At 45.7% G+C, this 17,757-nt stretch overlaps 1 protein-coding gene across 1 annotated transcript in view; it reads left to right on the top strand.

Moving 5' to 3' along the window:
- The first annotated feature begins 7,324 nt into the window (after window positions 1–7,324).
- Window positions 7,325–17,757, top strand: part of skia (SKI proto-oncogene a) — a 65,757-nt gene continuing 55,324 nt past the window's right edge. The window contains exon 1 of the mRNA XM_086278696.1: window positions 7,325–8,665. Coding sequence (XP_086134822.1) covers window positions 7,760–8,665 — 906 coding nt within the window. The 5' untranslated portion in view covers window positions 7,325–7,759. The remainder of the gene's footprint in view (window positions 8,666–17,757) is intronic.

The raw sequence follows: 17,757 nt of genomic DNA, 5'->3' as shown, positions 1-17,757 counted from the left end.
GCGTGCTCTTTAGTCCCTGTAAACCAGAGTGAGAGCCTGGGCTGCAGGCTTTACTGCAGCAGACTGGGTTTGTTTCCGGTGGGTACTAAACTTCACATAGGCTGGTGTGTGGTGGCCTCATAAAAAAGTGCTCTGTTGTGACTGTAAGACACAATGAGTTCTTTAAGATATAATAGTCTTTAAGGTATTTGTCAATAAACCAGCAGGAGCAGATCCACGCGGGTCAGTTCAATCAATCAATCAATCAAAATTTATTTATATAGCACATTTTTAAAGACCGAAGTACACCAAAGTGCTTTCCAGTAAAATCATGATATAGATAAAAATCACAATATAAAATATAAATTACAGATATAAATAAAATATAAAATAATTACATAATCTAAATGCAAAGCCAGATGTAAATTACCCTAATTCGCCTTGAATGCCAGGTTAAACAAATATGTTTTTAAACGTGATTTAAAAGACTGAATGGAATCTGATGCGCGAATATGAAGAGGAAGAGTATTCCATAACCTGGGTGCAGCAACGGCAAAGGCACGGTCTCCTCTGGTCTTCAGCCGAGACCTAGGTTGCACTAAGAGCAGTTGGCCCGATGATCTTAGTGCTCTCTGAGGGCTATACAGACAGAGGAGATCAGCTAGGTAGTCAGGTGCCATATTGTTTTGAATTTTATAAGTAAACAATAAAATTTTAAAATCAATTCGGTATTTAATAGGAAGCCAGTGTAAATTTGCCAGAACAGGGGTGATAGAATCGTACTTTCTAGTGCCGGTCAAGAGACGTGCTGCGGCATTTTGGACCAGCTGCAAACGCTGAAGAAGAGAAGATTGTAGGCCCAAGTAGAGAGAATTACAATAATCCAGTCTTGAAGTGATGAAAGCATGAATGAGTTTCTCCAGATCTCTGTGTGGTATGTAAGGTTTAGCCTTACATACCACAGACAAGATTCCTAGCAGCATCAGTGAGGTGGTTAGCAACAGGCCCGGATGTGCCAGTCAGTTGTCCCAGAGGCATATTTCTATCAAAAACAATAATTTCTGTCTTCTTTTCATTTAAAGTAAGAAAGTTATGTGATAACCAGTCTTTGACATCGCTCAGACAATCAAACAGAGGATGTAGTGAAGATGAAACATCCCCAGTCAGGTGGAGGTAGATTTGAATATCATCAGCATAGCAGTGAAAAGAGACATGTTTTTCAAAAATGGAGCCCAAGGGCAGCATATACAGAGAAAACAACACAGGACCCAATACCGAGCCCTGGGGCACACCACAGCGAAAACGGGCAGAAGAAGAGGAATATTTTCCCATCATGACAGAGAACGACCTCTCAGAGAAATATGATTTAAACCAAGATAGAACATTTCCTTTAAGGTCAGTTGGCATTGTTGTCCTTAATGCAGCTGGCAGAAGGTCAGCTCTGTTAATCTGTGCTTATTAAAAACGAACACTGGAAATGACAAGTGAACTTGATAAAAATCAAAGGGATCTTTGGATTTTTACAGCTTGAACAAAATGAACCGTTCAGATTATGTGAGCCTATAATAACCTATTCTATGTCTTCACTTCATGGTCATACGGTCAGGACGCAGAAGGCAGGCAGTGAAGGAAGCCCAGAACAGTGGTCGGCCCCTATATGGCTTCATACCTCACCTGTTTACACTCATCCTGTTTTTGCACTGTCGTGTCCAGAGGTGGCTGTTGCTTCAGCTGTCAGATCTGTTGTCTCCATCATGTCCGTTTGGAAAAAGCTGCACCTGTACTTGCAATCTATTATTAGTCGTCAGTAAGACTGCAAGACTCCACTAGTCATAGTAAGGACATGCCCAGCTCTGTGCTACACTTTGTCTGTTTTTGAACTGATATTGTAAAATAAGCTTAAACAGCAGCGCTTAGGAAGGAAAATCCTCGTTTCACAAAATGTTTGTAAGCTTTAACAATCCAGGCAAACTGTGTGATGTGATTATGACCTGATGTGACTTAAAGCATCGATCAAATGGAAAATCAGCCTTTGAATGCATGACCTAATCACCAACACTTAATACACTAACAATATTGTGTCAGTCTTGCTCAAGGATTCATTCAGTGCAAGATTACATCATAAGAAATGTTACTGTAATCATGAGACTTTGTTCCTTTGCTAGGACACACATAAAGTGGAAACTTGAAGTGGTGGGACTTTCTGAGCCTTTTATGCTTTTGGCCAGAGGACAGGGACCAACGGAGAGCGGCAACAATTATGCAATGGAAAAAGACGAGGCAAAGCTGGACTGAATGAAAGGAAAAGCAAAGAAAGGAAAGAAGACAGCATTATTCAAAATAATGGAAAACAGAACTATGTGAAAACTTGCTACTTTAAAATAAGATGAGAGCTTTTTTTGAACTGGTTCCCTGTAAGATGAGTATTGCAGAAAGACTTCACGATGGTTTTTTCTACCTCAGCCACAGAGGGGGAACACACAAAGCAGGGCTGTGGGCCAGGACTGTGGTACATAGAAGTAACCCGGCGCCTGGAAAGAAACATTATGTCACTCCTCACACATGATGCTGTGTTGTGCTCGGCTTCCATAGAGACGATGAGGAAGCCTCAGCAGCAGCACCAATAGTTTGGAAGGATACACCGCCAGCAGTTTTCCTATGGAGTGATGAAAACATCGCTCCACAACTAACTATTCACAGCTTCTGATCGATTGTAGCCAATTGTAACAATTCCTCTATTATCCTCATTTGCAGCTCACTCTTTTTTTCCCTGGGACTTCACAACAACAGCTTTGGAGTCACAGTTTAACAAAAAAACTCAATCTGCCAACTTCTGGACAACTGCTAAGAGGCAGCCCCAGGGACAGTGCAGAGTGTACACTATGACTATGAACATTTCTATCTAAAAAGACACTGTTAGTATGTTTGATCAATAGTGTGCTGCGTACATGCTTTCCCCCTGCTGAATGTGAGGAAGAGTTGCTCACTGGAGTCTTTGGGTTAGCTGTTCCACATCTAGGAATACTTCTTGTTCGATTGGGGGATCTCATGTGAGAGTTTGCCCAAGTACTTGAGGACTTGAAGAAGCGTATCACTGCATCCATCAGACTCTCTTATGGGGATCCTTTGGGAGTGCTTAGTAAGGGCTTGGTTCACATTGGCAGCAGTGAGTTAGATTTGTTGCCACTGAGCCAGCCTAGTGTCTGTAATTTATCATATGAATACAAGTTCTTGGCTTAGCTAAGAGTATATCCAGTTCTGGCTACTTGGGCTTGCGTTTAGCAGATGATGTGGTCCTGTTGGCTTCACTGAGTAGTGAACCCCAGGTTCCACAGGGGCAGAGTCACACTACTACATGTCAAACTAGGGTTCATCGCTAGGAAAGACTGGATTGCATGTCTCAAGTGGATGTTTTTGTCTCAAGTGGATGTGTTTTGAGTGTCTTGTGGCCTTGAGGAAAAAGTGGGCTGTGAGGTTGATGGATGTTGCAAGTGCAACATCTCCAGTGATGTGGTATTATGTAGAGTGCAGATGTGGACCCAGATACAGACTGGTTTACAGAGTTAAAAAAACAAAAACACAAACCTTTATTTAGACAAATGGAAAGTCTGACAGCACCAAGTAACAAAATCCAACAAACTCAAACCAGAAGACACAGACAGGAAGAACCACAGCGAGCAAACAGCACGACACAACAAAGGATGGAGACAAACCAACACCTCACATACACGAATGAGGCAATCAGGGGAAATGGACATGATACAGTTGTAACTAATGAAATGAAACATAGAAATAAACTAAATACAAAGCACAGGGACATGTGACTATCAAAATAACATGGACGGTAATAAACAAGGAAAAATAACAGAGCGATGGAGACTTAATTAAAAACAGGGAAGACAGGAAAAACAAAAATAACAACAAACTACAACCATGAACATAAACCAGATTACAAACTTACAGGGTTACTATAAATAACAAATGTAACCTATAAAACAGATAAGACCAAAGTTCTGGAGTAATACCTGAAAAGCAAACTTAAGAAACAAGCTATATAATAATACACAGAACTGGAAGGATCAGAAAAGAGAATCGGTAACACAGGGTAACAGAACCAGGACCATTAATATTAATTTAGATAAATACATTCATATATTAAACTAAACTGCATGGTCTCTGCCCCCCCGGTGATCTATTTCCGTGGCCCAACTGCTGGTTATGCAACAAATATGCAGAAAACTAAGAAATGAAGAAGGATGCAGATATTTTGTGATGGCACTATAACCGTGAGGAGTGAAAGAGTGGAACAGAAACAGAGTTGCTCGATTCATTGTGGGAAGTTCCCCCAACAGCCTCAGACTATAATAACATAACTAAGAGATGGTTGAGAGTCTATGAGGTGTATGCTCTATCAAAAAGGACAGCTTTAAGCCTAATCCTTAAATTAGAGACATGTCTGCCTCCACAATCCAAACTGGAAGCTGGTTCCACAGGAGAAGATCCTCACAGCTCAATTCTGTCTTATTGCAACTGATTTTTCACATGCATCTCTCAGTCCTCCATAGCTCATCTCCAGCTGGTGCAGCACACAGCAGCAAAGCTGGATTTTATGGGTTAGGCTTTCTTTAATCTTCTCCCCTTTATTTTTGGCCATAGTTTGCAACAATGCATGCATGCATGTGTGCATGTTGGAACCAGTGTCTGTTGTTATGGCTGATTGTGTTTGCGGTTTATGTGTCTGTATGTTTTAACATGTACACTTACATGTTTTTTTCTTACCTCGTTATTTGAAACCTGGTTCCATATTACTCCAACATTCACTGTAACATTATATACACTGTACCACACATCTGCTCCATTTCACCATTGGTCGTCCAGACACTTTATCTGGAGGCAGCCTTTGGAATTGGTTATGCCTACGTTCCAAAAACATGGAATTGCAGCCATGACCGTGTGAGGAAAGGCTGCCGTCGTTCTTTGGGGTTTTCTGGATTAGTCCTGGGAGGAAAGATTTTAAGCATTAGCTCTAAGCACTGTCTCAGCTCTGTCAAAAATAACCTGCTGAAGAGCGTGCTAGTGTACAGCACAAGTTACCATGGTGATGTACCCTGATAAGAAGCAAGCCACTGTTGTGACACTGAAGGTCTGAATTCGAACTTACCTCACTAACCACATATGAGTAAATGATAATCACAGATGAGCTCGCTGGATGTTTGGGGGGGGGGGGGGGGGGGGGGGGGGGCAAGCACTGCTTGCTGGTAAGAACATGAATCATTGAAAATGAGGCTTGGCACACACTCTGCACTGTCTAACAGCTTTGGCCTTGATAGAATGAGAAGCCTAAAGGAAACAAAAGCTTTGTATCTCACTTGAAACTGTTGGAGAGAGAAGACAAAATCCACACACAGCCAGTAAACACAGTCTGCCAGTATCAGTGCCACAGCTGTATGCTGCTGAGAGGATGGTGTCCTGGTGTTAAGATATCTGCCATTTGTAAGGGCTGGAGCCCAGACCTGTGCCTCCAACACCTCAGGTCCACTGGCTGCACACTGTATAAAGGTTATTTTAAAACTTTACACCTAATCAGTCAACGGTGGGGCTGTGTCTATTAACTCACCCCATTCCTTTTAAAGCCGTCTCTCGCTGTATTAACACATACAGTCAAAGAGCACAGATGACTGTGCAGTCATAAATCTCAGGTTCTGTCTTGCTGCAGACAGCACACTGAGATCCTTGACCCCCGATCCTGCCATAACGTTGCAGTTACAACACTGTGTGGGTAGGGGACGCCACAGGAACAGCAAACTCGTACTGGAGTTGAACTTCGACTCGGACCCCCTGAGGTTGAGCTTGTATGTTTGAATCAGCCATTTATTTTTCTCCTCTTCACTTGTTATAGCAAAGTTCAGAGAAAACAAAGAAGTCAACCGTGCACGGCCTCTGTCTATTTATATGATTGGTATTTACAGATCTGATATATTAGGCGACCCGCTACTTAAAGCAAATATGAGAAAAGTTTTAAATGTAGCTACAATTGAGATGCTGAGAGCGCAGGTACACGTTCAAATGTCCACTAACAACTTATTATAGCTGGTCTGTGGAAAAAAAAAAAACTCTAGCCATTTCATTAGCAGGATGGTTTCTCAAGGTCGCCAACACATGAAACTTGTTTACTCGGCGCCTCTTGCCAAACAGTTTTAACACATTCAGGCAGAAGGGAAAATAAATAAACCGCAGTCAGCCGTGCAATTTGCGTTTCCTCTTCCAAAGCTAAATTTGTCTTGTCTCGCAAAACACCACCCATCCTCTTTCGATTTTTTTCTCTGTCTTGACAGCAGCCGTGAACCAAATGATTCACATAGACGCCCAGCTCTTCTGCTAGGTTCAGGGTACACGGGAAATGTGGTAAATACGAGCACTCCTAGTTTGCGTGAAAATTCCGTTCCCGTCGGGGTTTCGTCGGTGGATTACTGCACCGCTGCTGTAAACAAACTGCATGTTGAGTTAAAATGCAGACAAAAGTTGGGGAGAAATTGGTCACCAATGTGTAAACTGTGTGCTCCAGATGTTTACCCACATTATAATATAGCAGCAGTAACAGGATATGCTTCATTGGGTTTTAAATAACTTAATGATAATAATTTTTAAAATGCAAAAAATGTTATTATGCAAAAGATTATGCAAAAATTTTATTAGCAGTCTAAAAATCATTCAGATAAAGGTATATAGTAATAATAAAGGAACAGAGTACAAAATAAAAAAGTAAATGCAATAATATTTTAAAATATTTTACCTTTTCTCTCCTCCGCTGCCTATTGTGTTGTAAATTTCATTGTTTTTCTGCAGTTTGTGTAATGTATGTATGGTCGGAAGAGGTCCTGTTTCGCTGCAGGCAACTGCAAGTGACAAATAAAGCTTCTTCATCAAAAGAAGAGTCTCTCCTTTAAGATCCAACCATGCAGTCAATCTTATATTAGACTGTATAGTCACAGCTTGGGGTGCCACGTGGTAAAGAGACCAACATTTCGCATCTACGCCTTAGAAAAAGTAGGAAAATGGCCTGTTCAACGGCCTGAATGCGTCATTTTCTTTGCTTTGCTCAGTTCGTTTCTTTTTCTTCTTCACTGTTCTCTTTTCTGTGTGCACGTGTGCGCGTGTACGTGCGGGGGGTGGCGGCTTGTTCCTGGAAGAGCCCAGCCTGCCTGCAGTGTCACTCACATTCCTGGCCGGGATTCAATGACTGAGCCAGACACACAAACGCAAAGGGAGGGGGCGTGTGAGTGAGCGCGCGACAGAGAGACCTAGACGGAGCGCGAGGGAGAGCGAGAGAGAGAGACACGCGCACTCAGACTGGGGGAGAGAGAGCTCTCGCGAGCGGACTGGCTCTTCAGACTTCTCCTCTCCGCGCAGTCAGAGTGAACTGCGGGGGCAAACGGGGTGGATGTTTCGTCCTCGACAGCGGAAAGAACCTCAAATAAGGATTTTTACATTTCGTTTTCAAGCCTGACAAACGGAACTTTTCGCCTCGGTGGAGTTTGGAAGCCGTTTTTTCTAATATGGACAGTCGGCTCACTGCTACAGGGAGCGACTGGTCGGTGTTGACTCACACACGGGAATAAAACTGCAGCTGGGACTTTTTTCCTGGATGGTTGATGAGGCGTTTCGCACATCTGATCAGCTCTGGGACGCGGTGGATTTACCAGGTTGAAGGACGCCTAGCTGGTTGTGATTCCCGGTCGACCGTAGGAAGGATTTACGCATCTAAAGTTGCAGGAAAAGCATGGAGACTGTAAGTCGGCCGAGCTTCCAGCCTCATCCGGGACTGCAACAAACTCTCAAGCAGTTTCACCTCAGCTCTATGAGCTCGTTGGGTGGACCGGCCGCTTTCTCTGCTCGCTGGCAACATGAGCTGCTCTTTAAGAAGGACGGGAAGGAGCCCGAGCCGGTTCTGCAGCATCTGCCGCCGCCCGTGATGCCCGGCCCGCTCTTCATCCCGTCGGACCGCTCCACGGAGAGGTGCGAGACGGTCCTGGAGGGAGAAACCATCTCCTGCTTTGTGGTCGGCGGGGAGAAACGGCTGTGCCTGCCGCAGATTCTCAACACGGTGCTGCGGGACTTTACCCTGCAGCAGATCAACTCCGTGTGCGACGAGCTGCACATCTACTGCTCTCGCTGCACGGCCGACCAGCTGGAGATCCTCAAAGTCATGGGGATCCTGCCCTTCTCAGCGCCGTCCTGCGGTCTCATCACCAAGACGGACGCAGAGCGGCTCTGCAACGCCCTGATCTACGGAGGCGCTTACCCGCCGCGCTGCAAGAAGGAGATGAACGGAGGCTCGCTGGAGCTGCAGTTCACCGACAGGAGCTTCAAAGTCTACCACGAGTGCTTCGGCAAGTGCAAAGGCTTGTTCGTGCCGGAGCTGTACACCAACCCGAACGCAGCGTGCATCCAGTGCATGGACTGCAGACTAATGTACCCGACCCACAAGTTCGTGGTGCACGGCCACAAGGCGCAGGAGAACAGGACTTGCCACTGGGGCTTCGACTCGGCCAACTGGAGGGCGTACATCCTCCTGGGCGAGGATTACACGGAGAAAGAGGAGAAGGCCCGCCTGGAGCTCTTCCTGGACGAGATTAAGGAGAAATTCGACTTCGCCAACAAGTACAAGAGAAAAGCATCATCCAAGGTAAGCTGGTCTCCGAGCTCTAACTGTTGCAGCTTGTTATCCGCCACCCTTCTCCTTAACGTTAAAACGAGCGTGGGTCACCAAACTTTAAACATGACCGAGCAAACACGTTTCAGGAGTGGATGCTGAGCCTGACAGTGTCTGGTCACTGCTGCTACTGTGGTCTTACTAATTGGGCGTCATCCAGCAGCGACAACAATATGCCTCTGGTGGCAATAAAGCCATTATCTGGCCGTGAAACACCTTAAAGGGTAGTAAACAACAGTTGTGAGATAATGTTGTCACTTCTTCAGAACACTGTGGTTCAATGGGTTGCTGTCTGTGACTGTCTCTATCTCCAGTGGGTGAGCTAGACCTGACTGTTAGTGTGACAGACAGAGCTGGTATCATATGTGTCATTTTACTTGTCTGTGGTTTAATCAGTGCTGATGTCATTTCCCCCTCTCTCTAGTCTTATCCATGTTCTCTTGTGTTCTTGTTTGAACAGTCCCAGTAATCAGGTTTTAGGTTCTGCGCACTTTCAGTGGTCACACACCTCCAGCCTCAATCATCAGGTTTGTTTTTCTGAGCTTTAAAGCTGCATGGAAAGACTCTGTGTTAGCTTTGGTGTTTGCAGACTGATCCCACCCCTGTAGGGGGAAAAGGGCTAGTGAGCCCATTTGCATGAACTGTTACACATGAATGGAGCTGATGAAGCGGGGTTTAGAAGTATTGTGGTGGAAACATAACATGATCCCAACAAAGGGAAGCATTCAGCAAACATCAGAACCCCTCTACCAGGCCAGTCAGCCACCTCTGACAGGGCTCCTTTTGCCTACTCTCCCTCTCCTCGGTGGACTTGTAGAGCAGAGCGGAGTTGTTGATGAGGCTCAGAAAGCAACAGCACAAGTGTTTACAAGAGTTTTCCTCCACTCCTCCACTGAGGCTTCTTTCAGAAAAACCTGCCAAAGAAAGGGAGATCAGGGAGGCCCTTGAAGTCCTGAAGAGTGCCAGAGTCCTACCATGCACGGTGAACACACACTCTTGGCACACACTTTCATTCAGACTTGAGTGGACACACCTCAAGGAGCTCCACTTTCAGGGGGCTCTTGTGTTTTTCCAAGTGCTGACGGGGCGCCCGAATGTTAAGCTCAAGGCTTGTTTGAAATGCTTTTTAATTCAAGCCCTGCCCCCGAGCATCTGAGGGACTGCACACAGGTTGAGAAATATTGTTGCTCTCCTTTTTCTCAACACATTTGGGCACAGCTGAGGAAACGTTTGTGGAGGATGTCGCCACAGCGCCTTACTTTGAAATGCGTCACTGTTGTCAAAGGAGGGCAGCTCAGTGAATATTAATAAGACTGATAGAAAAGTGTCGGCAGCAGTCTCGCATAGCAGACAGACACAGGAAGCGATATTGCCACACTTCCCTCCTTGCAGACGCTCTTTTGAAAGCTTCCTCCTGAGACGAGTGAATCACAGAGTAAAAAAAGCTGTCCACATTTAGCAGCGTGCCTCCAGTTGTGGAGAAAGTGTGAACTTGAAGTTCACTTTTCCTTTTTTTGTCTTGTAGGATTCATACACCGTGCAGGCTGCAAAGCACAAATGCATTGAAGCGTTCCACGTAGGTTGGGGAAGGTTTTCCTGCGCAGGCCGGCCCCAGATTGCCATGCCAGGCTTCTGCTTTCTGGCTGGCACACATAATGAGTGGGTTTCCACATCAGGATGTGGAGATAAGGCTTGTGGTTGCAGATTTAGTGTGACACTAACTTTATAATTTGGCCTCACGATGACGTCGGCTCTGCACAGTCTGCCTGGTTTAGAGAGATATGAGGAGTGAGGGTGGCTGTGGTGGATGGTGGTGGGCAGCTGAAGCTCGACTTGTGCTTGGCTTTGAAAAAAGTTTACCTCAGACTTTTTTGGTTTGTTTGGGTTTTGGCACCTTCCTACGTGGAGAGGGCCGTCCTCGGGCTTCTTGGTTACTGTATTATTATTATTGTTGCTTCATCAGTCTGTGCTCATGTTGCAGATGTGCGCCTCCTCAGAGTGGTGAGCATGTGTACACGACTGTTGTAACTGGTCTTGAGCAAAGCATGTGTGTCTGCTGAGCTTTCAGGTTCCTCCTAAAGTGCTGGGATGGGATTTGTTCAGAGACAGATGTGCACTAAAAACCAGCCAGAACAATAGCAGAGGCCATTTTGCGTCGATGCTCCACATATGCTGCGTTGTTGTGCTGACAACCAACACATTCCTGCAGGCTGTTTCCACGTGTGGCTGAGGAAAGGCTCAAACCAAACCTACGTAGGGTTGGAACGCACAACTGTCGAGTCTGAATATGTCCTTCCAAGTCAGGGCACTTCTTAAATCTCTAACGTGCAGAAGCCAGCACTTCCCTTTCTGCTGCCCCCACCCTGCTACCCCCGGTGCTTGGAATATCTGGCCTCCAGCTGAAGGAGCTGCTTGTTTCAGGAGAGACGTGGGGCTGTGGTGGTGGGGGCTCAGAGGAAGTGAACTCCCACAGGGGATATAGGCCCATGTCCTGTTTCATATGCAAGGCGCAGTGCTGGCTAAGCCTGCTGACAGCCAGCCATGTCCACACAGCAGACAGAACAACAGCTGGGAGCTGTGCGTTTCAGTGGCTGTTCAGGGAATATTTCCATTCTGATCCTGTGCAGCAGTCTGCAGTGGAGCCCGACTGTGTGGCTGTTTCGGTCAGTTTGTATACTTTCCTATTTTCCTTTTCATAAAAAGTGCATTTTGTGCCCTGTGCTGGGAGAGGACACCAATTCAGTCAGGGCTCTGTAATGAGTTCTGCTGCTGTATTAAAAACTATATTTTGGGCCGTCCCATTAAAAACACGACTAACATGATAGAGTCGTGTCTCTGGTTCGAGCTGTGGGTCAGAACAGTGTTGGAAATGAACCACCTCACTGTGTGAATGGTGCTTCAGTCTTTGCTTGAAGGTATGGAGCGCATTCAAAGACAAAAGTATTCTTCACTTTCTAAGAATATTTAAAAAGAGTGTTTCATTCAGGGTTGCTGCTTTCTTCTTCTATGCTGGCAATGAACAACAAAAAGCATGTGTTTTGCTCTCCTATATGGAAAAACACATCAGCGATGAATCATTGTGCTCCATGACAAAAACTCTGAGGACCAGCCATAAGATGAAAAGTCTGTTTCCACTGCAGCTGCTCTCAGGACAGGCCTCTCTGTGGGAGCAGGGTGTACGGCTGCTTAGGTTTGCTTGGAACGTTTCTCAAAAGGCTGCGACTCCAGCGGTGGTGGAAATGAACTGGGTGCAGTGATTGTCTTCATACAGCACGTCTCCTTGCTACAAGCCGTTTGTATCAACAGTTTTTAACTTTTGCAAACAAAAGGACTTTTCTTTCCTCGTGTACGGCTCGACTGTGCACAGTCCTGATTTCTGATTATCAGGTATTTCAAATAGGGCTTCAAATTTACAGAAGCTGTGAGATGTTCAGTGGCAACACGTTACTTGAGTAAAATTTGATTGGATTCACAGCTGAGAAGAACTATTTCTTCCAACATGTGAGAAGTGAAATCTTCGGTGAAATACACAAAGAGCAGTGGTGCCGAAACTCGGCGCTGCAGTCATATCTCTGCCTGCTATGGACACATACTTGCTTTAAGTCAATAAGTGTCTGCCTGTCCATTTCAAGAAGATGGAGGGGTGAAAAAAGAGCAGGCCAGATAAGGTTTGTGCGTGGCTGCATGCAGGTCATCTGGGAAAGTTTGAATATCGGTTTGACGAGCCAGTAGCGTGCGTGACAATCAAGTGTTTCCTTCCCGTCTTTGACATTCCTGTGAGAATATTCCGAGCCGTATGATAACACAAGCACACACGGCTGGCTGTGGCTGCTCTTATGTTTTCAAAAGACCTTAAGTGTGTCTCATTGGGATTATAGCACAGGTAAGAGAAGAGCCAGTGACCTGATCCAGGTGTCTCGTGGGACAGAAGCTCTTTCTCAGCCAGATGATGGAATTTGGTGTCTAGTTTGACTGTTAGCCACAGCTGATGGTAGGTAACCATAGGCATGTTTGTTTAATAAGGTGGTCTGTGAATTATTCATCAGCATAACTGGACGTGCCCAAGCAGCGCGATCCCCTGCAGCTCCTTCCCCGGTAGTGTTTACATAGGTTGAGCTGTGAAGAGGGGACAGTGTTAGTGATGTGCTTAAAAATAAGTTGGTCAAAAGGTTTGACAGTTTTTTGGTCTTTAACATCAGAGAATCAGGCAGTCAGGCTTCCTCCAGTCCTCCTGCTGGTGAGCTCACCAGTGCTGAATGTTGAGACATGTCACATTTTATTCTTACAGGTTTTTCAGTAAAAAGATTTCAGTGTGAGTCTTACAAAGACAAGTGAACATTAGTCTGATGCACTGAAGCCTAACCCAGCACCTGGGTGATGTTAACTGAATGGTGCAGCCTGTCCACACTCTGTGTATGGAGTGCATGGATGATTAAAAGAGAGTCATATCTGTAAAAGTTTTTTTCCCATGTCTGTATAAAGTGCAGAGGAGGATGCGAGATCAGGCTGTGGAGATAATCTGATGTGTATGTAGGACATGCGTTTCCATGGAAAATTCCAATCTTCTGCCGTCTTGCTGTCTTTCCTAAAGCTTTTCTTAATCTTTGACAATAAACGCCGCGATCGTTGGTGAGGGATGCCGTCTAGATGGATCCAGGATGAACTGGAGTCCGACGGGAGGGGGGAGGTTACTTTCTGCTGTGTCAGACCAGGAGCAGCCTTTGTGTATGATAGCAGCCACTGGCGGTACCCCATCCCCCCTCATGCTGTTTGTAGGGCAGCTAGTATTGCATGACCTTTCCCTCCCCAAATAAAGAGGTGACCCGCCTCACCCCTCGCCTCTCTTGACGACCAGTCGGCCAATGGCGTGTGGCTTAGCCGCTCCCACGGGGCAGATGGCTGTCTGATGAAGGCAGCTAGTCTCACATACTATCAAATAAATGAGATCCACCGTGATACAGTAAACTGAATGCTGCACAGTGGAAGTTGTGCTCGGATGCATTTCAGATTTGGCTGCAAACTTTTCCACAAAGCACACATGGGAACGTGTGAATAGCAAAAGCATCCCTTTGCCTCATTTGGAGCGCGATGGCGCACAGGCCCGGTCGGGTCTATGATCTGCTGTCATGCGAGTGCGCATGTGGACAAATATGTGTTCTTGTTTTGTGCCTGCATCAGCTGTAGGAGGAGATTAACATGAGCTCAATGCCTACTCATTTCCATCTCCATCTGCCTGTCTCCCACAGTGATGCTTCCCATCCCTCCCCCATCCCAGCCACACATACTGAGCTTAGACTTCCACACAGCAACCCGATTCCACCCCCGCAATTCCTTTTAAGTCTTATAAATGATACAGAAGCCCAAAGAATCATACGTTCACGCATTTACAGCCTTGCAGCTCTCTAACACAACATCCACAATGTCCTCCTTTAAGATCATGTCACGAGCCAGTGGTCCAGCTCAGTCCATGGGATGAGTGCTAGCTCATCTCCGGAATTATCTCAAAGTTTGGGAAGGACAGGTAGAGGCAGATGCCGGGAGATTGTCAATCTAATAATAAACAGTGCTAATCGTACGTCTGATCGAACGGGCACAGTTCCTCCGAGCAGGAGCTGCCAAGTCAACTAAGCAGCAAAGTCTCTGTCAAGTGGATGGGACAGCACTGAGAGACTTTTATGTTTAAGAAGCAGAGCAGCAAAGCTTCATGTTTCTACTCTGGCTGAAAATATGTAGAATAGCATCGTCGTCCTTTTTCTTTACACTGCTCCAAAAAATCCCACTGAAAGAGACGTCATGTGACTCACATTCATTTCTATTTGAAATTCTTAAATCTAGTCCACATTGTATGCACTACCAAACTTTACAGATAGGTTTATAATGCTAAAAATAAAGCTGATTGACCTTAGCCATCTTTTGTTTGTCCTCTCCATCATGGTGCACTCTGTTAGTTGGGGAGCTTGATTGTCTGTCACCAAAGGGGACGTTAAATGTTCTGAAATGCAGTAACAGTATATCAGCTTTCCAAATAAGCATTTGTCCAAAGCAGTCAGACCAAAGAGAGAGAAAGGGCGTCAGGTATACTTTCTATTCTTAAGAGAAAGGCTCGGTTCTTGGAAATCTCTTTCTTTCTTTCTTTTTCACTCTTCAAGGGATTTTTTTTTTTGGGGGGGGGGGGGGGGGGTGCAGAGGTGGGGAGGGTGGGTGCACTGGTTTGGCCTCAGCCATGTGGAAGGGCAGCTCCCAGGAGGTTGGCGGGGTATTGTTGTGGAGGTATGGGGTGGTGTTTGTGTTATATGTGTGGTTTCGGGGCAGTTGTCCACTGGCTAGCTATTGTCACATCCTTTGTGACCAGTATCAGCTGTGGATCTGTTGCTTTGAGTCCCATCCCCCTTCATTGCGGGGATCACTGATCCCAAAGTGCCTGACTCCCCCCTTCAACCCTCTGTCCCCCTGTTTTTCATCTTTAGTGGTAGAAAGCAGACAGTGTGGACACTGTCTGCTTTCTACCACTGCATGTGGATGTTAAGAGACATTTAGCTTCCTTTGAACCAGACTGAAACTGGTTTTTGGTTCCAGCACTGCTGGTTAGGGAGCAGTGGGCTCTGGTGTCAGGAGGCTAACGCAGGTTTACTACCGAGTGACAAAATGTAATTATCCTATCATATCAGTCTGCTTCTGATATCAAGCATCCAAATGATTAACATTTGGATGCTTGATATTTGTTATCATGGGTGCTTAAACCTGTGTGTGTGGATATATGTGTGTAGGTAAGTATGTGTGTGTTTGTTATTGATTTTAATTACATCTCACCTTCTGCCTGCAGATGGAAATGAGCTAAAACATCATTTATCTTTTCTATCATTAAATGCTTCCTGTCCTGTCTTTGTTCAGACACATATTCCTCACCACACAGCCCGTCTACTTCTGACATTTGATGGTATTTTTAGTCATTTGACTAATTTAACAGATAGTTGGATAAACAATAACAGCAATCTGATGAAAGTATGTGCTTGTGAGAGATGAGGGGGACACGTTGGGTGAAGGGCCCGAGGCACAACCAGAGACAAGTCGCTGCAGGAAGGACCGCGTCTGTAGGACAGGAGGCGCACAGGCGAGGCGTGGGGGGAGAGCTGCTGTATGCATCAATCAAACCCACTTTATGGAATGACAAACAAACGTGAGTCACCCTTTGTGTAAGACGCAAGTGTTGCACTTTGTTTGTCTCACACTGAAACAAAGTCTGCTAATAAAAGACAGAAAGCGCCGTCTTTGTTTCTGGATGCACCTTTTTGATCCCTTAAACTTCACCTTTGTGAAATCAAATGGCAGCTTTGCGAGAGAAAGCAAAGTTGCGAAAGTGCGCAGCAGACTCGAGTGCACGCGCATGTCTTTTCTCAGAAATGGTGTGTTTCCTGGCTGCACGCAGCACAAACACATCTGATCTTTACTGTTGTTTAGTCTGCTCTGAGTCATTGTGATGTCTAGCTGCTGTTAGTTATGTTAGAGCTGAGCGAGTTAATGTTAAACAGGATTAATTGGCACGGCGGTGAACTTTGACTGACCGTTCAAGTGTTCTCACGCTTTTATAAGAAGTGCTGCTTCATCAAATGCAGCCATCAGTGGGTTTGAGGTGAAACCAGCAAAGAAGCTTTGGGCTGGTTCGATTTGCTGAGCAGAGACGGGAGCGCACGGCCGGGCAGAACAGGACGACACCGCTTCGGTAACACAGTTTATAAAGTGCAGCCACACCTCGCCTCAGTTTGTCAGGAAGTTGAGGTGGAAGATGGATGTATGCGAGCAAATTAGGGCCTCTTGGTAGAGGCAGTCAGGGGTTCGGAGGCTAAGGTTACTCCTCAGGAACCGAGTGTTGGAAACAAAGGCTTTTAATGTGCTTATCAGGCCGGCTGGGCTGTTCCTGCTTTCCAAGTCACCAATCTCCTGAATGAAATCAGCCAGCCTCACTCTGGCAAATGAAGGAATGCTAAATAAAACAATACGCTGAAAGACGATCCCTCCTCCTGGCACCGATGCCTGCTTCTCAGGTTCAGGAAGCCGTCTCCAGCCAGGCCCAGACTTGCTCCTCTGCTTCAGCCTATCTCATTGATTTTGTACGTTGCACACTTCCTTTTACGCACTTCTTGCTTGTGTCTTATTGTAAACGTGCATACGGCTGTTTAGGCATCCTCTTTCTGCATGCACACACGTGTGAACGCGCTCATTCCCATCCTGCACAGCAGACAATAGACCTCTCGAAGCCCTCTGCTTATAATTAATGTAATTGTAGATCTCTGAGACGAGGTAATGCATTGCATGTGTAACACCTCCGGGCACAGAGGCGTTACTCTCAGCATCTTCTTTCATAGAAACGCTGCCACGGCTGTCTGGAGCAGCAGCACATCTGTTTATTTAAACCCCGCTGCAGCTTTTATGCTGCCGCTCAGGTGTGTGTCACGTTTGGACAAGTGTGACCTCTGCTTTAATTATCCCCTCTCACATGTGCAGAGGTCAGAGCTTCTGCAGCTGAACCTTGCCACGCCACCTCCACTCCCTCTCTCCCTGCATGAAAGCTGCTTATCTGTATGTTTTTTTAGAGGATTAAAGTAAGTGTGTGTGTGTGTCTGTGTGTGCGTGTGTGTGTGTGTGTCTGTGTGTGTGTGTGTGTGTGTGCACTTGTAGTTTGCGTAGCTGTCACACTTTTTCCCCACCATCCCACCAGTGTAGTGTCAGTACATGCTTTCTAGGACTGTGCTTGTCTACAGCCTGTCCTGTGGGGTTAACACTGTCACACAACAACGTGATGGGCAAAAACAACCGGCGAGACAAAATCACGAAATTCCCACAAATCACTCATGCTGCCTGGGATATGGGAAATCTGTGACAGTGTATCTTCTTCTCCCTGGCAGCATGTCTGAGTGTCGATGTGGTTTGTTTTTTTTTAGAAGTGGTTACAATTTTCTAGTTGTAAAATGTGAGGATGGTAGATCTGATCAAAGGTGGTTTTCAAGGAAGACTTTATTTTTCAAGGAAGGTTTATTCTGGAGCTGGATGCTATCTGATGGTAGAGG

The sequence above is a fragment of the Aulonocara sp. 'chitande type north' Nkhata Bay genome, linkage group LG20 (assembly GCF_057382095.1).
Source record: "Aulonocara sp. 'chitande type north' Nkhata Bay isolate Kocher_YH1m ecotype deep benthic linkage group LG20, A_spYH_male_GT1.1, whole genome shotgun sequence".
NCBI lineage: Eukaryota > Metazoa > Chordata > Actinopteri > Cichliformes > Cichlidae > Aulonocara > Aulonocara sp. 'chitande type north' Nkhata Bay.
This window is presented reverse-complemented; position numbering and strand designations above follow the sequence as displayed.